At 40.1% G+C, this 25,904-nt stretch overlaps 1 protein-coding gene across 6 annotated transcripts in view; it reads left to right on the forward strand.

Moving 5' to 3' along the window:
* The first annotated feature begins 920 nt into the window (after positions 1-920).
* LOC128698056 (mediator of RNA polymerase II transcription subunit 6) overlaps positions 921-25,904 on the forward strand; it is a 41,728-nt gene continuing 16,744 nt past the window's right edge. Inside the window, exons 1-5 of one of the 6 annotated variants that reach the window (XM_053790121.2) lie at positions 921-1,080; positions 5,498-5,660; positions 7,380-7,554; positions 8,765-8,905; positions 13,915-14,137. In XM_053790121.2, the coding sequence (XP_053646096.1) occupies positions 1,062-1,080; positions 5,498-5,660; positions 7,380-7,554; positions 8,765-8,905; positions 13,915-14,137 (721 nt within the window). In that variant the 5' untranslated portion in view covers positions 921-1,061. Of the gene's footprint in view, positions 1,081-4,608; positions 4,741-5,470; positions 5,661-7,379; positions 7,555-8,764; positions 8,906-13,914; positions 14,138-25,904 lie in introns of those variants that run through there. The other 5 variants (XM_053790120.2, XM_070097511.1, XM_053790123.2 and 2 more) reach the window with 5 other exon arrangements.

The raw sequence follows: 25,904 nt of genomic DNA on the forward strand, positions 1-25,904 counted from the left end.
TAAAGTCAGTTCCGGATCGGCCGGGCTGTGGCTCGTACGTTGGTTTGCGTGCAGCCAGCAGCAACAGCCTGGTTGATCAGGCGCTGATCCACCAGGAGGCCTGGTCACAGACCGGGCCGCGGGGGCGTTGACCCCCGAAACTCTCTCCAGGTAAACTCCAGGTACTGTAGTTATTTTCTCTGGAAGTCTATCTACAATTACTGCATTAACACGTTTTTTCTCATTGCCCAACCTGACAGTTACATAAACAGTGTCATACAATTGAGACCTTTTATCCGAGAGAAAACCAGATAATTTTAAAGTTGTGGGATCTCCCATCTGTACTTTCATACCATCAAGACATTTGCGTTTTATGAAAGTTGCTCTGGACCTATTAATTACCAATGAAATATGTATAACCAGGAATACTGGTAAATATATAAATTTTGTGGACTGTATATTAAAAATAATAAATGGTTATATATATACACAATTACATAACAGAAGGAAAATATATCTTAATATCACTCACCAATTTGACTGGAGATTAATGTGTATCATACTCAGAAAACCTCACTCTAACTAAATCTATGAAAATAATGCTGGCCAGAATTACACACAAATCTAGAGAGCTTATCTGAGGTTCCTGGAGAGGTCTTGTCCAGTCGCCTGATATCTCAAATTATGCAGGAATGCATATCCACCAATTTCGCCTCCTATTTGAGAGGTGTCAACACTATTTTAACCTCTAGAGCATGAAAATTTCTACCCATTACACCAACGTTCTAATACAAATTCAAAACCAAGATGGCGAGTCTCCTGTCTGCCCAAGCGCAGGTTCAGTTTCCCATTTTCGATAACATACTTCTTTTAAAAATACAATATAGGGCATCTATTTACCTATAAATTACCGTATTTCCGGAAAATATACAGTATTTTCCACAGTAGTAGTAGACGGGAAGCAGAGTTTGATACTGCGTAAGCTGTCAGTAACCTTTACATACCCAACAAGAACAAGACGAAGCAGGTTTAACATTAGGACGATTTTTGCTCATTTATAGAGAAGATAAAGTTGCTACATCATGGTTGATCAGAGTAAAGGTGAGCATCGCTGCTAAATGATATTTATGAGGGAGATATTGTAATGGTTATGATGCTTTCTGAGGTTCCCTCTGGTATGAAGTTCCAGCATGTGTGGGGTTTCTTACCTTCTATGGTCTGAGGTTATCCTCAATATCCTGAGGTTGTCTCCTCTGGTCTGAGGTTTTCTATGGTCTGAGATTGTGTTTTTATGGGCAAAGGTTGTCTGCTGTGGTCTGAGGTTGTCTTTTATGGTCTGAGGTTGTCCCCTAAGGTTTGAAATAGTCTCAAGTCTGGAGATGTTCCCTCTGGTCGTTGATGCCATCTGGTTCATGGTTGTTCCGGTCTGGGGTTGTTCCTTATGTGTTGGTGTTGTACCCTTCACTCTAGAGTTGTTCTTTGTGGTCTGGAGTTTTCCTTCTTGGGCTGGGAATGTTCACTCTGGTCTGAGGGTGTTCACTCTGGCCAGAGGGTGTTCACTCTGGTCAGTGGTTGCTCACTCTGGTCAGAGGGTGTTCACTCTGGTCAGTGGTTGCTCACTCTGGTCAGAGGGTGTTCACTCTGGTCAGAGAGTGTTCACTCTGGTCAGAGGGTGTTCACTCTGGTCAGAGGGTGTTCACTCTGGTTGGAGGGTGTTCACTCTGGTCAGAGGGTGTTCACTCTGGTCGGAGGGTGTTCACTCTAGTCGGAGGGTGTTCACTCTGGTCAGAGGGTGTTCACTCTGGTCAGAGGGTGTTCACTCTGGTCAGAGGGTGTTCACTCTGGTTGGAGGGTGTTCACTCTGGTCAGAGGGTGTTCACTCTGGTCGGAGGGTGTTCACTCTGGTTGGAGGGTGTTCACTCTGGTCAGAGGGTGTTCACTCTGGTCAGAGGGTGTTCACTCTGGTTGGAGGGTGTTCACTCTGGTCAGAGGGTGTTCACTCTGGTCAGAGGGTGTTCACTCTGGTTGGAGGGTGTTCACTCTGGTCAGAGGGTGTTCACTCTGGTCAGAGGGTGTTCACTCTGATCTGAAGGTGTTAGCTCTGGTTGGAGAAACTTTGATGTAAGTGGACTTGCCCCATACTTCAGAAGACTATATCTGTGGACACAATGCAGAATTATAGACTTCTGTCCATTTTCTCTGATAATTGGAGTGCCCAGACAGTTTTTTTTGTCAGAAATTGCCAAATTCCATTGAGAAGTTTCACTGTACTGTATGTATGATGTTGGGAAATCTGTTTTTCACATCTCATGATATAAAACCAGCAGCCTACTGTATTAGTTTAAATTGAACACTTCATAACTACAGCCTTGGCTTCAGAGCTCTAACAGCTAAGTTATTTTACATCCAGCTATTTATATTTGGTCACATTTAACTGCATTTACCACTTTAATCACAACACTGACCAGTTCAGAGTATCCTGAGGTCCTCTAATGTTCTTGGAATTTATTTACTGCCATATATTTGTATCATTATCAGCTTACTTGTTTCACTACTTATTCCGTCATCAAGATTGTTTATACTGTATACCGGCATAATTATTATGGATTTTTTTGAGAATTCGATATTTTTCTACTAAAACGTCAATTAAACCACTTTTACTGACTGCTAGTGGATTTATTTTTATACACTAGTACAGGTCAACTATATTACATTCATTAATATTTGGTTTAAACACCTCTAGCATTCATAAGTGGTTTTTACAGTGCCAATGATCAAAGTTTTTCATAATTCCTTTGATTCTGGCAGAATGAAACCAAACCTTAATAAGACATTCTGTAAGTTGCACTTTGGTCGTAAAGGGAACTTCATGTATTTTATCCTTCATTACAGACCAACCATAAACTCTCAGTAGGGTTTGTGTTGGGAGTTTCCAGCCCATGGGTGCAGCTCAACACCATTTTGTGCACACCACATCTTTACTGATTTTGCCATGTAACATAAGGCTGAGTGTTGTTGGAATATCCAACATCCATCACCATACCAATTCCTTATTTGAGGCAGTAATTGATGTTGTAATACAGAACATATCCCCCTGTATCCATGGGGATATGTTCCAAGACCTACTGTGGATACCTGAAACCATGAATTGTAGCAAACCCTATATACATGTCATTTTTTGTTTATATGCCTACCTGTGATAAAGTTTAATTGATAAATTACACACAAAAAGTGGAGAATTAGCACCTTTTCACTGGCAGGACTTTTTTTAGACTGTGACCATCACTACTTTTGTGCTTTGGTGCCATTATTAAGCAAAATTAAGGGCTATTTTCGAGCCACGGTAAATCGTGGATAAACAATGGAAACAATCTGCAGATATGGGGTTTCTACTTTACTTCTATATACTTAACCTGGTTCATGGTACCCTCAACAGTGTGCAAACGACTTGTTCCATGAACAGACATGGCTCCCCACACCATGATCTTCTGAGGAAATTTGACCATCTTCAGACATTCAGGCATAAATTCCTCACCTGACCACCTTCTTACAGTCAGCACACAGTCATCCAGCACTGCAATGGTTGATGTTCATTAGATAACACCACCTGCAACAATAGAAAAGATAATAGAAGTGGCAGAATAACCAGAGAAGCTGAACAGTAATCTTAATTTTTTCAAATAGAATTGTCGTTTTACTAATAATTAATGTTCTTTTATGAACAACAAATGAGCTGAATAGCTAAATGTAATTCTTACCTGCTCCCATTGTTCAGAAGTCCATTCAGTGTGATTCTTAGTCCAGGCTAAACGTTTCCGTATCATGGGTTCAGTAAGTCGCAGCTTCTTTCTGGGATGATATGCTTACAATCCACTCTCCAAAAGCCTCATTAACTGTCCTTTTTGCAAGGCTAACACCTGCTGCTGCTAGGTCAGAGGAAATCTGCCTGCAAGATGCTTTTCTGTTGTTAAAAGCCATTCGTATTGTTTTTGTATAATCTCGTTGTTTCCCTTTTCTACCACATCTTCCCACCCATTTTGAGTTTAAATCTTGATTATAATTCAATTTCTTCTTAATTTTACTGATTGTTTGAGTTGAAACACCAAGTTTTATTGCTGTTTCTTTCTGTTTCAGTTTGCTATCACTTAATAAACTGCTTATCTGTTTCACTTTGCAAGGACTTAAATTGCTATTTTTACCCTTTTCTGCTGACTTCCTTTCTTATCATTAAGCTGCAAAGAAAAAACAAAAGGTACTTTTAGTAGAAAGCACAGGTACAGAAAATACACTTAATGGAATTATTACAGTCAATAAGAAGCAGAAAATGCCCTTGTGCACTCAACAGGACAGCAAGGTATTATGCCAAACTTGATGGCTGGCATGGTGCCCACACATGTTAAAGCATTTACAGATGCATGGAGGGGTGGTCAAACAAATATTAATCACTGTAAAATAGCTGACCTGTATTGATATATAAAAGTAAATCTATTAGCAGTCAGTGAAATTGGTTTATTTAACCTCTTAGTAAAAAAATATAAAATTTTCAAAAAACCCATAATAATTATTCCAGTATGTACTGTATTATGTAGATTATGACCAAGTGATCCCATACTGACTAGTGGAATGCTGTTTATGACTGGTCCCCATATTGATTCCTCTCTATGCAAATTCACTTACAGCCTGGTTGACCAGGCAAGCACCAGATGAGCCTGGCCCATGGCCAGGCTCTGAGAGTAGTTAAACTCTCAAAACTCTTCAAAGGTAAGGTATACATGTCAGTCAACTGTTCTTCAGAACCCTTGACTCTGTGCCAGCAGTCTCTTATATAAAGAACATTGTCTTTACATTGTCTACAACTTCAAATAACTTGATAAAAAAAAAGTCAGAATTTTTTGTAGGGGAAGAATGATACCTGGTGGACTTGAGTTTAGAATCACTGATCAAATTCTGTTCATTAAAATGACTTAAAACTGATTTATTATTATTGATCCCAGTTCAACTATTTACTCCACTACTGAGGTTAGAATGACAGGGCAACAATAAAATTTATTAGTCAGGTTGCAGATTTAATTTTTTAAATCTTTATTTGAGGTATCATACACCTATCACTTTCAGTAGCATAACACTGATAGATTGATAGACAGGAGAGGCTTACAATATAATTTAGAGAATTAATAGCTTGATACACTATATAAGTTAATACTGTGTATTGTTGTGTATAGATATAAATAATGCAGGCAGTCATGAGTAAAATAACTACATTATAAATAAATAAATAAATAAATAGTTTATTTCTTTGCAAAGGTTACAATGTGTAATTACAATTTTGATTTGCTAAGTACAAAGATAGCCACTGTCATGCCGAGACATTTTGGTAAATAATTATTATGTAAAAATACCTGGAGTATACCTGGAGGGTCTTCTGGGTGTCAGGCCCTTCAATTAAATATTTATGTATTTTTTGTATTATGCTCTCATAAAATAGGTTCAGTATTTATTAGGTATGTATCACCAGCAGACAATCCACTCCATATATCATGGCATGACAGCATGTGGGTACCACATCTCAACTCGACAAACATCATGGATTACTTCAGTGAGCGGACAAACCCCTTCTACTCAAGAGACTGCAACAATGAGTTTATCAAGATGCAGCAGAACACAAGGGTCGACCAGCTTACGTGAGTTTCTGGGGCTGTTTGTCTTACTTCCAGAATACATTACAATAAGTGTGATAGTGTATGCTTGGTGGACATCTGTTTGTCTAGATGGGTATTTTTATGATTATTGTCCACATTCATTGTTATTACATATAGTATTAGTACCTCCTTGCATAAGATGAGGAGGCATTCACTGCGAAAAAAAATTATTAATGACAATCAGAATAACAGCTGGCCTTTCATATTACCTTTCACACTCTTTAAAATCATGTGATTACCTATTTTTTATGATTACATTACCTGTTTGTTGTTTCTGTAGCAAAGTTCTGTTTGTATAGTCAGCTCTTTAGTATTTAGCTTGTCATTAATCTGTAATTTTTTTAAGCTTTCAGTAGTTGTAGTACATCCCATCTCCTCTTGGATCCTGTCTCAACAGTTTGAGGAATTAATTTTTCATGTGCTTTCAACTCATTTTTTTTCTTAGTTTATATTTGAAACCTATTGCTCTCATGTTGATATTGCTGATAAATATTCCTTTCCTGTTTATAATATTCTTTTATAACTTTATATGTATTTAACAAATCTGTCTGCCACTGAGATTTTTTATTCTTTCCATCCCTTTTTGAGTTCATATTTCTTAACTGCCTGGATAGTAGGTTGGTAGACAGCAACCGCCCAGGGAGGTACTACCGTCCTGCCAAGTGAGTGTAAAACGAAAGCCTGTAATTGTTTTACATGATGGTAGGATTGCTGGTGTCCTTTTTTCTGTCTCATAAACATGCAAGATTTCAGGTACGTCTTGCTACTTCTACTTACACTTAGGTCACACTACACATGCATGTACAAGCATATATATGTATATATACACATCCCTCTGGGTTTTCTTCTATTTTCTTTCTAGTTCTTGTTGTTTATTTCCTCTTATCTCCATGGGGAAGTGGAACAGAATTCTTCCTCCGTAAGCCATGCGTGTTGTAAGAGGCGACTAAAATGCCGGGAGCAAGGGGCTAGTAACCCCTTTTCCCATATAAATTACTAAATTTAAAAAGAGAAACTTTAGTTTTTCTTTTTGGGCCACCCTGCTTTGGTGGGATACGGCCGGTTTGTTGAAAAAAAAAAAAAATTCTTAACTGCCTAGATAGTAGGTTGGTAGACAGCAGCTGCCCAGAGAGGTACAACCGTCATGCTAAGTGAGTGTAAAACGGAAGCCTGTAATTGTTTTATATGATGGTAGGATTGCTGGTGTCTTTTTTCTGTCTCATAAACATTCAAGATTTCAGGTACGTCTTGCTACTTACTCACACTACACATATATGTACATGCATTTGTATACACACCTATCTGGGCTTTCTTCTATTTTCCTACTAGTTCTTGTTTATTTCCTCTTATCTCTATGAGGAAGTGGAACAGAATGCTTCCTCCATAAGCCATGCATGTCGTAAGAGGTGACTAACATGCCGGGAGCAAGGGGCTAGTAACCCCTTCTCATGTATAAATTACTAAAGTTAAAAAGAGAGACTTTTGTTTTTGTTTTTGGGCCACCCTCCCTCCGTGGGATACAGCCAGTTTATTGAAAGAAGATTTCCTAACTGAGCCATTTTGTAGCATTTCTAGACATTTTCAGTTTAACCCATAAAAAAGTGAGGATGCTCAAGTACTGGATCAGGAAAAAATTTAACATTTCAGAAATTAAATTTTACTCAATGTGAAATACACTGCATCTTTATCTTACCCCAACAGCCACATGCAGGGAGTCGAGTACATGCTGCTTCACACTCAAGAACCCATTCTCTACATCATTCGGAAACAGCAGCGCTTTTCTCCAACTCAGGTTAATCCTCTTGCCAACTATCACATTATCGGTGGACAAGTGTTTCAGACACCTGATTTAGGATCTGTTATCAACTCCAGAACGGTGAGATTACATCTGTAATTACAGCCTCTCCTCACTTAACAATGGTGTTCCGTTCCTGAGACCACGTTGTTAAATGAAATCGTCACTAAGTGAGGAGCATACTATAATGGTAGTGAGTTTGTGTCACCCATCTTTGATATTGTTTTAATGTCATCTTTGCACCATTTCTGGTATGTTTTTAAATGTTTATGTAGTAGTGTACTGTATATTGAAATAAACAGAATAGAGGAAATCAGCTCTAATGAACATTACGTATTTAGGTATGAATACGGGTCAGAGAGCCCGTTGTAAGTCCAAGGCATTGGTAAATGAGTACATCGCTAAGTGAGGAGAGGCTGTATCTATCTGTAACTAGTACCTACTTGTAGCTACAAGAGCAGAGTTATACTTAGTAATTTTTTTTAACACACCATTTGTATCCCACTGAGGCAAGATGATCTAAAAAGTAAAATGAAAGTTTTCCTTTTTAAATTTAGTGCCTTGGTGGGGGACGGCCGACTTGTTAAAAAAAAAATAAAAAAATATCCTATGGTTATAGCACTTATAAGAGCGACCATCACTAATCCAGTATCATTGGGACCTGTAGCGTGCTGGATTAGTGATTTTGCCGGATCACAGAGTGGTTAGGTTAGAATACACTTAACCCAACAGATCCTTCACAGCAGGATTAGTCAGAAATTAGTGCCGGATTAGTGATGGAACCGGATTTGCGATTACTGGATTGGTGATGGCTGACCTGTATCTCCTTTTGAATCATTCCATTCTTCCACCACTCTATAAAGAAAAAATCTATGGCATCTCATAAATGTTAAAGGTACTAAGAGATCTTTATCCAAACATTCAGACAAACTTAACTGAAATACAGTGGACCCCCGGTTAATGAACTTTTTTCATTCCAGTAGTATGTTCAGGTGCCAGTACTGACCGAATTTTTTCCCATAAGGAATATTGTGAAGTAGATTAGTCCATTTCAGACCCCCAAACATACACGTACAAACGCACTTACATAAATACACTTACATAATTGGCCGCATTTGGAGGTGATCGTTAAGCGGGGTCCACTGTAATTATTTTTTCTCAGATTTATTACCAAATGCATTATTACTTTTTAGTTTCAATACTTCATAATTTTCACATTTTTTTGTTGCCCTATTTGAAGTTTATCTTACTCTGTTCCATTATTTCATTTTTGTCATTTTTTCTTGGGCAGTTGGCTGCTGTGAGTAACCTGACCAGTGCCTTCACTGAACTTCAGTCCTTCTCCCACTACCATTTGTCGCGAGGCTACTGGTGGCAGTTTCGAAACCAGATGGAACAAACTGAGCAACAGAAGAGGGATAAAGAGAAGAAGGTAACGCTGAGAATGACATCCTGGGATGCATGATTTTTTATTCTGTTAATTATTATTATTGTTATTATTATAGCTGAGTTTATACTGGAAAGTAGCGAGAGAGTGACCACTGTCTAAGAAACCATGGGACGGGTGGGGTTTGAACCCAATACCTGGAGAGGGTTTCAGGGGTCAATGCCCCCATGGTCTGGTCTGAGACCAGGCCTCATGGTGGACCAGGGTCTAATCAACCAGGGTCTAATAAACCAACGTATGAACCAAAGCCTGGCTGATCAGGTACTGATTTTAGGTGCCTGTCCAGCGCTTTCTTGAAGACAGCCAGGGGTCTGTTGGTAATCCTCCTCATGTATGCTGGGAGGCAGTTGAAGGGGGCAGTTAGTGTACAGCAATATTCCAACTTAGAGAGGACAAGCGATTTGAAGAGGATCATCATGGGCTTGGCGTCCCTAGTTTTGAAGGTTCTCATTATCTATCGTATCATTTTTATAGCAGATGAGGTAGATACATTGTTGTGGTCTTTGAAGTTGAGATCCTCATACATTATCACTCCCAGGTCCTTCACATTAGTTTTTTGCTCACTTGTTTGGTTAGAATTTGTTTTATACCTTGATACAGCTTTAGTTTCCTCAAGTTTTCCATATCTGAGTAGTTGAAATTTCTCTTTATTGAACTCCCTATTGTTTTCTGCGGCCCATTTAAAGATTTGGTTGATGTCCACTTGGAGTCTTGCATTGTCTTCAATGGAGGACACTGTCATGGCAATTCAGGTGTCATCCACAAAGAAAAACATGGAGCTATGACTTACATCTCTGTAAGGTGAGTCGTAAAATTCCAGGCCAGTGTGTATAAATGGTGTATAAATATACCTAGTTGGATAAATCTTATTGTAGCCAGCTGGCACAGTGGCTTATGCGCTGGTCTGGAGTTTTCAACTCACTTGCTGTGAGTTCAAACCCCCACTTGTACTGTGGTTTGTTTGCAATCATATTACAGTGGACCCTCAACCAACGTTGGCATCGTCTAACGTTAAATCCGACTAGCGATACATTTTAACGCAAAAATTTTGCCTCGACTGGGGCTAAAAAACCCGACCAACGCTATTCGTTCCATTCGAGACGCGTCCACTTGTGGCCTTAGCGCGCCTCACTTGTCCCGTGGGTGCCAGTGTTTACAAGCCAGCCAGCCACCGCGGTCCCATCCAAACGTACAATCGGAACATTTCATATTATCACAGCGTTTGTAGTGATTGCGCCTGCAAAATAAGTCACCATGGGCCCCAAGAAAGCTTCTAGTGCCAACCCTACAGCAAAAAGGGTGAGAATTATTATGGATATGAAGAAAGAGATCATTGCTAAGTATGAAAGTGGAGTGTGTGTCTCCGAGCAAGCCAGGTTGTACACAAAACCCCAATCAACCATCGCTACTATTGTGGGCAAGAAAACGGCAATCAAGGAAGCTGTTCTTGCTAAAGGTGCAACTATGTTTTCGAAACTGAGATTGCAAGTGATAGAAGATGTTAAGAGACTGTTATTGGTGTGGATAAACGAAAAGCAGATAGCAGGAGATAGCATCTCTCAAGCGATCATATGTGAAAAGGCTAGGAAGTTGCATGACGATTTAATTAAAAAAATGCCAGCAACTAGTGGTGATGTGAGTGAATTTAAGGCCAGCAAAGGTTGGTTTGAGAGATTTAAGAATCGTAGTGGCATACATAGTGTGATAAGGCATGGTGAGGCTGCCAGTTCGGACCACAAAGCGGCTGAAAAATTATTTTTATTTTTTTTTATTATCACACTGGCCGATTCCCACCAAGGCAGGGTGGCCCGAAAAAGAAAAACTTTCACCATCATTCACTCCATCACTGTCTTGCCAGAAGGGTGCTTTACACTACAGTTTTTAAACTGCAACATTAACACCCCTCCTTCAGAGTGCAGGCACTGTACTTCCCATCTCCAGGACTCAAGTCCGGCCTGCCGGTTTCCCTGAACCCCTTCATAAATGTTACTTTGCTCACACTCCAACAGTACGTCAAGTATTAAAAACCATTTGTCTCCATTCACTCCTATCAAAAACGCTCACGCATGCCTGCTGGATGTCCAAGCCCCTCGCACACAAAACCTCCTTTACCCCCTCCCTCCAACCTTTCCTAGGCCGACCCCTACCCCGCCTTCCTTCCACTACAGACTGATACACTCTTGAAGTTATTCTGTTTCGCTCCATTCTCTCCACATGTCCGAACCACCTCAACAACCCTTCCTCAGCCCTCTGGACAACAGTTTTGGTAATCCCGCACCTCCTCCTAACTTCCAAACTACGAATTCTCTGCATTATATTCACACCACACATTGCTCTCAGACATGACATCTCCACTGCCTCCAGCTTTCTCCTCGCTGCAACATTCATCACCCATGCTTCACACCCATATAAGAGCGTTGGTAAAACTATACTCTCATACATTCCCCTCTTTGCCTCCAAGGACAAAGTTCTTTGTCTCCACAGACTCCTAAGTGCACCACTCACCCTTTTCCCCTCATCAATTCTATGATTCACCTCATCTTTCATAGACCCATCTGCTGACATGTCCACTCCTAAATATCTGAATACATTCACCTCCTCCATACTCTCTCCCTCCAATCTGATATCCAATCTTTCATCATCTAATCTTTTTGTTATCCTCATAACCTTACTCTTTCCTGTATTCACTTTCAATTTTCTTCTTTTACACACCCTACCAAATTCATCCACCAATCTCTGCAACTTCTCTTCAGAATCTCCCAAGAGCACAGTGTCATCAGCAAAGAGCAACTGTGAAAAATATGTGCAGGAATTCAAGAAGTACATAGACAGTGAAGGACTGAAACCTGAACAAGTGTTTAATTGTGACGAAACAGGCCTATTTTGGAAGAAAATGCCAAGCAGGACCTACATTACTCAGGAGGAAAAGGCACTCCCAGGACATAAGCCTATGAAAGACAGGCTTACTCTGTTGATGTGTGCCAATGCTAGTGGTGATTGCAAAGTGAAGCCTTTATTGGTGTATCACTCTGGAACTCCCAGAGTGTTCAGGAAAAACAGTGTCCTCAAGGCTAATTTGTGTGTGCTGTGGAGGGCAAACAGTAAGGCATGGGTCACTAGGGACTTTTTCTTTGACTGGTTACACCATGCATTTGCCCCCACTGTGAAAAATTACCTCCTGGAAAATAAATTGGATATTAAGTGCCTCCTGGTATTAGACAATACTCCTGGTCATCCTTCAGACTTGGCAGAGTGACTGTCTGCGGACATGAGCTTCATTAAGGTCAAGTTTTTGCCTCCTAATACCACTCCTCTCCTGCAGCCCATGGACCAGCAGGTCATTGCAGACTTCAAGAAACTGTACACAAAAGCTCTGTTTGAAAGGTGCTTTGTAGTGACCTCAGAAACTCACTTGACTCTAAGAGATCACTTTAGCATCCTCAATTGTGTAAACATTATAGGTAAGGCTTGGGAGGAAGTGACTAAGCGGACCTTGAACTCTGCTTGGAAAAAACTGTGGCCAGAATGTGTAGACAAAAGGGATTTTGAAGGGTTTGAGGCTAACCCTGGGAATCCTATGCCAGTTGAGGAATCCATTGTGGCATTGGGGAAGTCCTTGGGGTTGGAGGTTAGTGTGGAGAATGTGGAGGAGGACAATGAAGAACTAACCACTGATGAGCTGCTAGATCATCTTCAACAGCCAGAGGCCTCACCTGAGGAAACTGCTTCGGAGGAGGGGATAGAGAAATTGAAGAAGTTGCTTACTTCAAAGATTAAGGAAATGTGTGCAATGTGGCTTAAAGTGCAAACCTTTTTTGGTGAAAATCACCCTGACACAGCTACTGCAAGCCGTGTTGGCAACCTGTACACTGACAATGTTGTGAAACACTTTAGGACTGTTCTAAAGGAATGGGAGATACAGGCCTCTATGGACAGATATGTTGTGCGACAGAAGTCCAGTGACTCTCAAGCTGGTCCTAGTGGCATGAAAGAAGAAGGGAAGTAACCCCGGAAAAGGACTTGCCACCTCAAGTCCTAATGGAAGGGGATTCCCCTTCTTAACACTAACACCATCAACACTCTCCCCTCCTCCCATCCCATCAATCATCACCAGATCTTCAATAAAGGTAAGTGTCATGTAACTGTGCATGTCTTCTTCAGTTTGTGTGTATTAAAATTAATATTTCATGTGGTAAAATATTTTTTTTTCAATACTTTGGGGTGTCAGGAACAGATTAATTTGATTTCCATTATTTCTTATGGGGAAAATTAATTCGACTAATGATAATTTCGATTAACGATGAGCTCTCAGGAATGGATTAATATCGTTGGTCGAAGGTCCACTGTATTATGATTTTGTGAGACAACTGTCTGAGGGAACGTGAAAAGTCCTCGCCAAGCAGTGCAACATCCCCTCCCCCTCCCTAATGAAAAGTAGGAGTTCTATGAGTACACTAAGATATAACACAGTGAGTGTCAGGGGCCCAAGACTCTTCAGTTGCCTCCCAGCATCCTTGCATCACCTGTTGGCACTGCAATACAATTTCATTTTACCCCCCATTGGCAGTTTAAGGGTTAAAGTGTGCTGGGTGCCTCCATTCAGCGTACTTTAACGATGAGCACTGTAGGCGTTTGATTTATTTACAATATTTGCTTCTCTGATCCTAAGCTATTATTCACTACATTTGTATATATATATTGTGTACTCTGTGTACATTCTAAGTATATAGGGGAGCACTACAGTGTTATGAATATCAACAGACATGAGCCTACAGGGAGACAAAACAGGAAAAACATGTTTTGTATATTTTATTTCAGTTTGAGGTCCTCATTGTATGCAATTCTATGTTACTCCATTTTCCCCACATACTAATATGTTTATATGTATCAGTTTTCAGCAGTTCTTCACTCTTCTCTAAAGTATCATCAGGCATATCCAACCTAGTCTCCATATTTGCTGCTGTATTTTCTAACTAATTTTGGAATCCTTCCAGGCTGGTCAGGGAAAACGGGAAGAACCAGCATCTATGTTCCAGCACCGTCGAGTAGGCTCTTTGCTAGAGGATCTTCAGGTCAAATTTCCTTACAAGTTCCCAACTCAGGCACAGCAGCCAGCACAGCAACAGCCACAGCAACAACCACAGCAGCAATCACAGCAGCAGCAACAACCACAGCAGTCCCAACAACAGACTCAGCAACAGGAGGGAATAAAGACAGGTATTTAAGTGTGCACAGTATTTTGATGTTAGGTTTTCTACATTTGAAATAGCTCTTGGCAATTTTTTTTTTTCAACAAACTGGCTGTATCCTACTGAGGCAGGGTGACCTAAATTTAGTAATTTATACAGGAGAAGGGGTTACTAGCCCCTTACTCCCAGCATTATAGTAGCCTGTTACGACACACATGGCTTACAGAGTAAGATTCTGTTCCACTTCCCCATGGAGTTAAGAGGAAATAAAGAACAAGAACTATAAAGAAAATAGAAGAATACCCAGATGGGTATGTATATACAGTAGGGCCCTGCTTTATGGCGTTTCGCCTCATGGCGTTCCGCTAATACGGCGATCTCAAATTATGACCAAAACTTTCTATACGGCAAGTGGTCTTTCAAATACGGCGTGGGCCACCCGGTATGTTTACATTCTCCATGCGCACGTCTCTCTATTATGTAATAATAATCACTCTTGGGCACATTAAATGTCTAATTTTACATCAATATGGACATTTTCATTAATTCATCTATGATATTTTCTTCAAAATTATATAAGAAACACATTATATAGCATATAAAGATGCTGTTTATATGCTTTGGAGGTGTGGTTGCTGGGTGGAGGGAAAACATTACGTAATACTAATAATAATCACTCTTTGGCACATTAAATGTCTTATTTTACATTAATATAGACATTTTCATTAGTCCATCTATTATATTTTCTTCAAAATTATATAAGAAACACGTTACATAACATATAAACATTTTGTTTATATACTAAGGAGGTGTGGTAGCCGGGCGGAGGGAAAACATTACGTCACTTCCCTTAATACATAACGCTTTTGTTTACAATTCTTGGCAGGAATTATTCATTACTTTTCCCTTTGTTTATGATGGTATCTAAAGGTAGTTGTTAGAAACGATTAAACTCAGTGAACAAGGTATATCGATGGTAATATGGCTCTGGGCCAAATTAAATATCATGTAGCTATGTAGGTAGGTGTAGGTATGTAGCCCAGGCGGACTACATACCTACATTATTATTATAACTGATAATTATATGTATGTTTACCTGTACCTAAGTAAACTTACACACTGTGATGGCATGCAGGTACACATTAACCCTTTCAGGGTTGGTGCCGTACTATTACGGCTTGCACGCCAGGGTTGGTGCCGTACTAGTACGCATGAATTCTAGCGCTTTCAAATCTAGCGAGAGAAAGCTGGTAGGCCTACATATGAAAGAATGGGTCTATGTGGTCAGTTTGCGCAGTATAAAAAAAATCCTGCAGCACACAGTGCATAATGAGAAAAAAAACTTTGTGTTTTTGGTTTAAAACAGCAACTTTGCAGTGTATTTTCATATGCTATTTATTGTTGTATTCTAGTTTTCCTGGTCTCATTTTATAGAATGGAAGGCATATTACAGAAAATTGATGATTTTTATTGGTTTTACAATGAAAAGTACCTTGAAATTGAGCTCAAAGTAGCAGAAATGTTCGATTTTTGCCAAAGTTCAGAAGTAAATAAATCAAACCATAAGTCCAATACACGTCAACTGGTGAGTCTAATATTCTTTCACAAGTGTGTTGATATTATTTATACCATTTCTACACCATTTCTACACTAATGCAGTAGTCTGCATAACAGTAAATCTTCAATGTTTTATGAGAATAAAAATTCGAAGTGGAAAGCAAAAGAAATGTAACAGGCCTGGGGACATGAATAATGAACAGAGGAAATGTTATTTTAGTGCCAGGAATGTCTGTCTTGTTTATTCTGGACCCTGTTTGGAAATTGGCATCTTTTGAAATTTGTGTGAATTTCGGACCACTTTATTGGATAGTTGAATTCGGTAAATGGGTGGTTTCTTGTACTCATTCGATAGAAAAAAATGGAGTTCTAGTGAAACAGTTATGATTTTTGTCAACTGGTACATTGGAATTGGCCGAAAATAGGGCTCAAAGTGGGTGAAATCATCAATGCGTAAACATTGTCGAGACCGCTAAAATCGCGAGAGCATAATTCTGTAAGTTTTCCATCAAATTTTATACTTCTGGTGACATTATGATTGGGAAAAGATTCTCTATCATTCATAAGAAAAAATAATTATTATTTTTTTTTTTTCCAAAAATTTCTGACCCTGAGAACAAGTTTAGGAGAGGGCCTGCCAACCCTGAAAGGGTTAAAATCACTAAGAGTGTCTTATTAGTCTTGAAGATGTCATATTAATAATGATAATAATAGCAATAATAATCACTCTAAGGAGCATTAAATATCGTATAAAATGTTAATATAGACATTTTGCTTAATCCACCTAAACACAACGCACAGTAGAATAAATTAACATAAATATGAGATGTGGTAGCCAGGTGACTTGTAAGACTTGTGGTAGCCAGGCAACTTTTAGGACTTGTGGTAGCCAGGCAACTTGTAGGACTTGTGGTAGCCAGGCAACTTGTAGGACTTGTGGTAGCATTCGTCTGGTTTCTTTTCATTATATGTAGGTGGGGTTGGGAGGGCTGCCCTTCTTAGCTATCCATACTTCCCAACCTGACTCCATACAAATAAAACTCGCCTCTCACCCTACATTAAGACTACAAATATTTTAAGGTAATTAATGATTGTACTATACATGCATTTTATCGCTCTATGGAGCTTAATGTCGTAGTAGGTATAAGTGGCCAGGCAGGATGCCATACCTCCCACACGACTTTCTTCAAATAAATTCTTTTCACCTCTCACCCTACACTAAGACTATTAAGACTACAAATATTTTAAGGTAAGTAATGCGTGTACTGTATATGCATTTTATCGCTCTAGGGAGCTTTAAGCATTGTAGTATAGTATGTGTGGGTTGGATGGCCAGGAGGGCTACCACACCTGACTTCTTACCTGGAGTTTACCTGGAGAGAGTTTCGGGGGTCAACGCCCCCGCGGCCCGGTCTGTGACCAGGCCTCCTGGTGGATCAGCGCCTGATCAACCAGGCTGTTGCTGCTGGCTGCACGCAAACCAACGTACGAGCCACAGCCCGGCTGATCAGGAACTGACTTTAGGTGCTTGTCCAGTGCCAGCTTGAAGACTGCCAGGGGTCTGTTGGTAATCCCCCTTATGTGTGCTGGGAGGCAGTTGAACAGTCTCGGGCCCCTGACACTTATTGTATGGTCTCTTAACGTGCTAGTGACACCCCTGCTTTTCATTGGGGGGATGGTGCATCGTCTGCCAAGTCTTTTGCTTTCGTAGTGAGTGATTTTCGTGTGCAAGTTCGGTACTAGTCCCTCTAGGATTTTCCAGGTGTATATAATCATGTATCTCTCCCTCCTGCGTTCCAGGGAATACAGGTTTAGAAACCTCAAGCGCTCCCAGTAATTGAGGTGTTTTATCTCCGTTATGCGCGCCGTGAAAGTTCTCTGTACATTTTCTAGGTCGGCAATTTCACCTGCCTTGAAAGGTGCTGTTAGAGTGCAGCAATATTCCAGCCTAGATAGAACAAGTGACCTGAAGAGTGTCATCATGGGCTTGGCCTCCCTAGTTTTGAAGGTTCTCATTATCCATCCTGTCATTTTTCTAGCAGATGCAATTGATACAATGTTATGGTCCTTGAATGTGAGATCCTCCAACATAATCACTCCCAGGTCTTTGACGTTGGTGTTTCGCTCTATTTTGTGGCCAGAATTTGTTTTGTACTCTGATGAAGATTTAATTTCCTCATGTTTACCATATCTGAGTAATTGAAATTTCTCATCGTTGAACTTCATATTGTTTTCTGCAGCCCACTGAAAGATTTGGTTGATGTCCGCCTGGAGCCTTGCAGTGTCTGCAATGGAAGACACTGTCATGCAGATTCGGGTGTCATCTGCAAAGGAAGACACGGTGCTGTGGCTGACATCCTTGTCTATGTCGGATATGAGGATGAGGAACAAGATGGGAGCTAGTACTGTGCCTTGTGGAACAGAGCTTTTCACCGTAGCTGCCTCGGAATTTACTCTGTTGACGACTACTCTCTGTGTTCTGTTAGTGAGGAAATTATAGATCCATCGACCGACTTTTCCTGTTATTCCTTTAGCGCGCATTTTGTGCGCTATTACGCCATGGTCACACTTGTCGAAGGCTTTTGCAAAGTCTGTATATATTACATCTGCATTCTTTTTGTCTTCTAGTGCATTTAGGACCTTGTCGTAGTGATCCAGTAGTTGAGACAGACAGGAGCGACCTGTTCTAAACCCATGTTGCCCTGGGTTGTGTAACTGATGGGTTTCTAGATGGGTGGTGATCTTGCTTCTTAGGACCCTTTCAAAGATTTTTATGATATGGGATGTTAGTGCTATTGGTCTGTAGTTCTTTGCTGTTGCTTTACTGCCCCCTTTGTGGAGTGGGGCTATGTCTGTTGTTTTTAGTAACTGAGGGACGACCCCCGTGTCCATGCTCCCTCTCCATAGGATGGAAAAGGCTCGTGATAGGGGCTTCTTGCAGTTCTTGATGAACACAGAGTTCCATGAGTCTGGCCCTGGGGCAGAGTGCATGGGCATGTCATTTATCGCCTGTTCGAAGTCATTTGGCGTCAGGATAACATCGGATAGGCTTGTGTTAATCAAATTTTGTGGCTCTCTCATAAAAAATTCATTTTGATCTTCGACTCTCAGTCTGGTTAGCGGCTTGCTAAAAACTGAGTCATATTGGGACTTGAGTAGCTCACTCATTTCCTTGCTGTCATCTGTGTAGGACCCATCTTGTTTAAGTAGGGGCCCAATACTGGACGTTGTTCTCGATTTTGATTTGGCATAGGAGAAGAAATACTTTGGGTTTCTTTCGATTTCATTTATGGCTTTTAGTTCTTCCCGCGATTCCTGACTCCTAAAGGATTCTTTTAGCTTAAGTTCGATGCTTGCTATTTCTCTGACCAGTGTCTCCCTGCGCATTTCAGATATATTGACCTCTTTTAGCCGCTCTGTTATTCTTTTCCGTCGCCTGTAAAGGGAGCGCCTGTCTCTTTCTATTTTACATCTACTCCTCCTTTTTCTTAGAGGAATAAGCCTTGTGCATACATCGAGTGCCACCGAGTTAATCTGTTCTAGGCATAAGTTTGGGTCTGTGTTGCTTAGTATATCTTCCCAGCTTATATCGGTTAGGACTTAGAGTAAATACTACTCACCTTTTGCCCTACATTAAGACTACAAATATTTTGAGGTAAATAATGAGTGCACTGTGTGTGTATTTGACTTTTTAATGCCTAGTTCTGTTGCTAACTTAATATATGTTAGTGTAAACTTGTTATCTGGCAGTTATATGCATTTATAAATGGAAAAAATGGAGTTCTGCTTTCCAGCTAAGTTTGCTTTCCGGCAGTAGCCTGGAATCTAACCTGCTGAATAAGTGGATCCCTGCTGTATATGCATGTACATGCAGTGTAGTGTGACCTAAGTGAAGTAGAAGTAACGACATTCCTGGTATCCCGCGTGTTTATGAGACAAAGAAAAACACCAGCAATCCTCTGTTTCACACTAAATTGGTAGGACGGCAGTGCCTCCCTGGGTGGTTGCTGTCTACCAACCTACTACCTAGATTGGCAAATTTTATGTTCAAAATACAGAAACTTTGAGCAATGAAGATGAGGTTGTCAGTAGCCATGTGGAATGTTATAATTTTGGTTTGTTTGTTAGCTTCCTCTTGTCTCACAATATACCTCTAGCTTCCACCTGCCTCACAACATGCCTCTAGCTTCCACCTGCCTCAGTACCTCTAGCTTCCACCTTCCTAAAGACCTGGTGGCAGACAGGTATAGTAGTAGCTGCCTGCAACTCCAGCTGCTATAATACATTGCATTTTTTAATTAACCCTTTGAGGGTTTGTACCAAAGTACAGTGGACCCCCGCATAACGATGGCATCACATAGCGATTATTTCGCATACCGCTTACTTTAATTGCAAAAATTTTGCCTCACATACCGCTTAAAAACCCGCTTACCGATTTTCGTCCGAGACGCGTCCAATGTGCGGCCTGAGCCACGCTCACATGTTCCGCCGGTGGCATTGTTTACCAGCCAGCCTCCGCGGTAACATCCAAGCATACAATCGGAATATTTCGTATTATTACAGTGTTTTCGGTGCTTTTTCTGGAAAATAAGTGACCATGGGCCCCAAGAAAGCTTCTAGTACCAACCCTACAGCAATAAGGGTGAGAATTACAATAGAGATGAAGAAAAAGATCATTGATAAGTATGAAAGTGGAGTGCATGTCTCCGAGCTGGCCAGGTTGTATAATAAACCCCAATCAACCATCGCTACTATTGGTGGTACAGCTGCTGCTGCTGCTGCACTGTCAGCTGCTGCTGCTGCTGTAGCACCGTTGTTGGTGTGGCTTATTGAGAATACCAAGAAACAATTAACCCCAGAGGATTTGCCACCCAGGATAACCCAAAAAAGTCAGTGTCATCGAAGACTGTCTAACTTATTTCCATTGGGGTCCTTAATCTTGTCTCCCAGGATGCAACCCACACAAGTCGACTAACACCCAGGTGAACAGGGAAAAATGCCTGGAACTAGTGCTCATACTGGTGAATTTAAAGCCAGCAAAGGTTGGTTTGAGAGATTTAAGAATCGTAGTGGCATACACAGTGTGATAAGGCCTGTTCTGGAAGAAAATGCCAAACAGGACCTACAGTACTCAGGAGGAAAAGGCACTCCCAGGACACAGTGTCTCATCAGTCATTGCTGCATCTTCAATAAAGGTAAGTGTCATTTATTCTTCATTTAGTAGACTAGTACATGCACAATATATACTGTGCATGTACTACTCTACTATTGTGTATGTATCCTTCTCTTTGTGTGTGGGAAAATGTATATTTCATGTGGTAAAATTTTTTTTTTCATACTTTTGGGTGTCTTGCACGGATTAATTTGATTTCCATTATTTCTTATGGGGAAAATTCATTCACAGCGATTATTTCGCATAACAATTACCCCTCTTGCACGGATTAAAATCGTTAACCGGGGGTCCACTGTACTATGGTTTTGAAGCCTGGGTCGATCCCATAGTTCTATGCCATGAGCTCAGCTCACTCAGATAAGCTTATTTTTTTTATTATCACACTGGCCGATTCCCACCAAGGCAGGGTGGCCCGAAAAAGAAAAACTTTCACCATCATTCACTCCATCACTGTCTTGCCAGAAGGGTGCTTTACACTACAGTTTTTAAACTGCAACATTAACACCCCTCCTTCAGAGTGCAGGCACTGTACTTCCCATCTCCAGGACTCAAGTCCGGCCTGCCGGTTTCCCTGAATCCCTTCATAAATGTTACTTTGCTCACACTCCAACAGCACGTCAAGTATTAAAAACCATTTGTCTCCATTCACTCCTATCAAACACGCTCACGCATGCCTGCTGGAAGTCCAAGCCCCTCGCACACAAAACCTCCTTTACCCCCTCCCTCCAACCCTTCCTAGGCCGACCCCTACCCCGCCTTCCTTCCACTACAGACTGATACACTCTTGAAGTCATTCTGTTTCGCTCCATTCTCTCTACATGTCCGAACCACCTCAACAACCCTTCCTCAGCCCTCTGGACAACAGTTTTGGTAATCCCGCACCTCCTCCTAACTTCCAAACTACGAATTCTCTGCATTTTATTCACACCACACATTGCCCTCAGACATGACATCTCCACTGCCTCCAGCCTTCTCCTCGCTGCAACATTCATCACCCACGCTTCACACCCATATAAGAGCGTTGGTAAAACTATACTCTCATACATTCCCCTCTTTGCCTCCAAGGACAAAGTTCTTTGTCTCCACAGACTCCTAAGTGCACCACTCACTCTTTTTCCCTCATCAATTCTATGATTCACCTCATCTTTCATAGACCCATCCGCTGACACGTCCACTCCCAAATATCTGAATACGTTCACCTCCTCCATACTCTCTCCCTCCAATCTGATATTCAATCTTTCATCACCTAATCTTTTTGTTATCCTCATAACCTTACTCTTTCCTGTATTCACCTTTAATTTTCTTCTTTTGCACACCCTACCAAATTCATCCACCAATCTCTGCAACTTCTCTTCAGAATCTCCCAAGAGCACAGTGTCATCAGCAAAGAGCAGCTGTGACAACTCCCATTTTGTGTGTGATTCTTTATCTTTTAACTCCACGCCTCTTGCCAAGACCCTCGCATTTACTTCTCTTACAACCCCATCTATAAATATATTAAACAACCACGGTGACATCACACATCCTTGTCTAAGGCCTACCTTTACTGGGAAAAAATTTCCCTCTTTCCTACATACTCTAACTTGAGCCTCACTATCCTCGTAAAAACTCTTCACTGCTTTCAGTAACCTACCTCCTACACCATACACTTGCAACATCTGCCACATTGCCCCCCTATCCACCCTGTCATACGCCTTTTCCAAATCCATAAATGCCACAAAGACCTCTTTAGCCTTATCTAAATACTGTTCACTTATATGTTTCACTGTAAACACCTGGTCCACACACCCCCTACCTTTCCTAAAGCCTCCTTGTTCATCTGCTATCCTATTCTCCGTCTTACTCTTAATTCTTTCAATTATAACTCTACCATACACCTTACCAGGTACACTCAACAGACTTATCCCCCTATAATTTTTGCACTCTCTTTTATCCCCTTTGCCTTTATACAAAGGAACTATGCATGCTCTCTGCCAATCCCTAGGTACCTTACCCTCTTCCATACATTTATTAAATAATTGCACCAACCACTCCAAAACTATATCCCCACCTGCTTTTAACATTTCTATCTTTATCCCATCAATCCCGGCTGCCTTACCCCCTTTCATTTTACCTACTGCCTCACGAACTTCCCCCACGCTCACAACTGGCTCTTCCTCACTCCTACAAGATGTTATTCCTCCTTGCCCTATACACGAAATCACTCAGATAAGCTGTGAGCAGTAAATTTGGGTCTATGCAGTAAGTGTGCACCATATAAAAAATAATTCCTCAGGCAAGCAGTGCATAATTAAAAAAAAACTGCGACCGTGTTTTCGGTTTAAAACAGCGACTTTGTGGTCTGTTTTCATATGGTTTTTATTGTTGTGTTCTTGGTTTCTTGGTCTCATATGATAGAATGGAAGATATATTACAGAAAAATAGAAATCAATCAAGTTTATTCTCTATAGGATTACAATGTGGGGTTTACAGATTTTGGTTATTGTGTGGTTTACATGTAATAAAATACTAATTACAGAGGCCACTAGGACACCTAGCATGGCTAGGCATTTCGGGCAGACTTCGATTAATTCTTAACGAATTAAACTCGTAAGTCAAAGTACCACTGTACGTCACTCATCCAATACACGTTCAACTGGTCAGTTTAATATGTGTCCACAAATGTGCTGACATTATACAATTTTTACAATAATGCGGTAGTCTGCATAACAGTAAATCTTTTATTTTTTTGTGTGAATAAAAATTCAAAATGGAAAGCAAGCATAATAGAAGTCTGAGAACGTGAGTGATGAGCAGAGGAAGTGTTGATTTAGTGCCAGGAATGTCTACATTGTTTATTTTGGATCCTGTTTTAAAATTGGCAATTTTTTAATTTTATATGAAATTAGCCAAATTACTGATTTCTGATCATTTTATTGGGTAGTTGAATTAGGTAAATAGGTGGTTTCTTATATTCAATCGATAGAATAGAAGGAATACTAGAGAAATAGCTATGAGTTTGGTTGACTTGAACAATGGAATTGGCTGAAAACAGGGTTCAAAGTGGGCGAAATTGCCAATGCTTATATATCGCTGAGACGGCTAACTTTGCGAGAGTGTAATTCTGTAAGTTTTTCCATCAAATTTCATACTTTTGGTTTCATTTTTTTTTTTAAATTCTCCGACCCTTAGAGCAAGTTTCAGATCAGGGGGTCCAGCCCTTAGGAAGATGGGATAATCCACATCCTGTCATGCATTAATGTGCCTTGTTTTTCTGTCTTGTCGTCCAAGCTATTAATTTTGGGCCAGGCACAGTACCTGTTTTGGGTTGGTGCATTGCCCTAAATTCAAAAGCAGTGGTATATTTTTATATTTTAAATGTGCTCATTAGATTTCCTACACTCAAATTTTTTTTAACTTCTATACCTTTTGAACATCAAAGTTTATGAAGTTAGAACAGTATTAAAAAGAGATACTTTCTGAAACATAAACCTAAATCTGAAAAAAAAATTAATTATGATGACAATCTTTGCCATGTTTCAGCAGAATGAGTTGTCTTAACCCTTTGACTGTTTTGGTCGTATATATACGTCTTACGAGCCACCGTTTTTAACATATATTGTATACTCATAAATTCTAGCGGCTTCAAATCAGGCAGGAGAAAGCTGGTAGGCCCACATGTGAGAGAATGGGTCTGTGTGGTCAGTGTGCACCATATAAAAAAAATCTTGCAGCACGCAGTGCATAATGAGAAAAAGAAAACTCCGACCGTTTTTTTAATTAAAATACCGACTTTGTGGTCTATTTTCGTATAGTATTTATGGTTGTATTCTCTTTTTCTTGGTCTCATTTGATAGAATGGAAAACATATTATAGAAATACTGTAGAGGTGATTTTGATTGGTTTTACTATGAAAAGAACCTGGAAATGGAGCTCAAAGTAGGGGAAATGTTTGATTTTTGCCGATGTTCAAAAGTACTATACAAATGATGTCTTTTTCCAATAAATGTCCAAGTAGCCATTCTAATATGCAGTCGTGAATGGGTTGGCATTATTTATAGAGTTATTACAATATTGCAGTAGTCTGCATAACAGTAAATTTTCTATTTTTTGTTTGAATAAAAATTCAAAATAGAAAGCAAGAGTAATATCAGAGGGGCCTGGAGACGTGACTGATGAACAGAGAAAATGGTATTTTAGAGCCAGGGATGTCTGCATTGTTCATTCTGGACCCTATTTTCAAATTGTCATATTTTTTAATTTTCGTGAAATTGGCCAAATTGCAAATTTCTGACCACGTTAATGGGTAGTTAAAATCGGTAAATGGGCAGTTTCTTGTACTCAATCGATAGAAAAAATAGAGTTCTAAAGAAATAGCTATGAGTTTGGTCGACTGGAACAATGGAATTAGCCGAAAATAGGTCTCAAAGTGGGCGAAATCGCAGATTCGTAAATATCACCGAGGTCGCTAACTTCGCGAGAGCGTAATTCCATCAGTTTTCCATCAACTTTCGTTCTTTTGGTGTCATTACAATCGGGAAATGATTCTCTATCATTTCATAAGAAAAAATAATTTTTTTTTTTTTTTTTTTTTAGATTTTGTGACACCAGGAGACACCTCAGGATTTGGGGTTGCGACAGTCAAGGGGTTAAATAAATATATTTGTGTGACCTTAAGAAATTTAAGGCAGAATATTTCCCTGGGAGTTCTGATTTCTTTCTGAAAAAGTCAAACCTCTTTACCATTGTTCTTGTAACCTGAAATCCAGGAACCAAACTTGAGCAAGCTTTGCTGTATTATAATGTTACCTCACCTAGCAGCCAGTTGTCCAGGACTGCAGGTCCTATACTAATAGGCTACATCTATAGTCTACATTTAATTTTATGCACAGCATGTCAAATGCAAATTAAAATTATTTGTAGATATATGATAGATTCAGTGGGTTATTAAGTAATTTTCCAAAGTTAAAAATTTATATATTACATCATAACCAGTGATCTATTACCCCCTCCCCTTTAAGAAATATATAGTGACAGTCATTTTTATATATCAGAAATTTTAGCAAGACCAAGTCAGATTCCTATG

The sequence above is a fragment of the Cherax quadricarinatus genome, chromosome 58, assembly GCF_038502225.1.
Source record: "Cherax quadricarinatus isolate ZL_2023a chromosome 58, ASM3850222v1, whole genome shotgun sequence".
NCBI classification, from domain to species: domain Eukaryota; kingdom Metazoa; phylum Arthropoda; class Malacostraca; order Decapoda; family Parastacidae; genus Cherax; species Cherax quadricarinatus.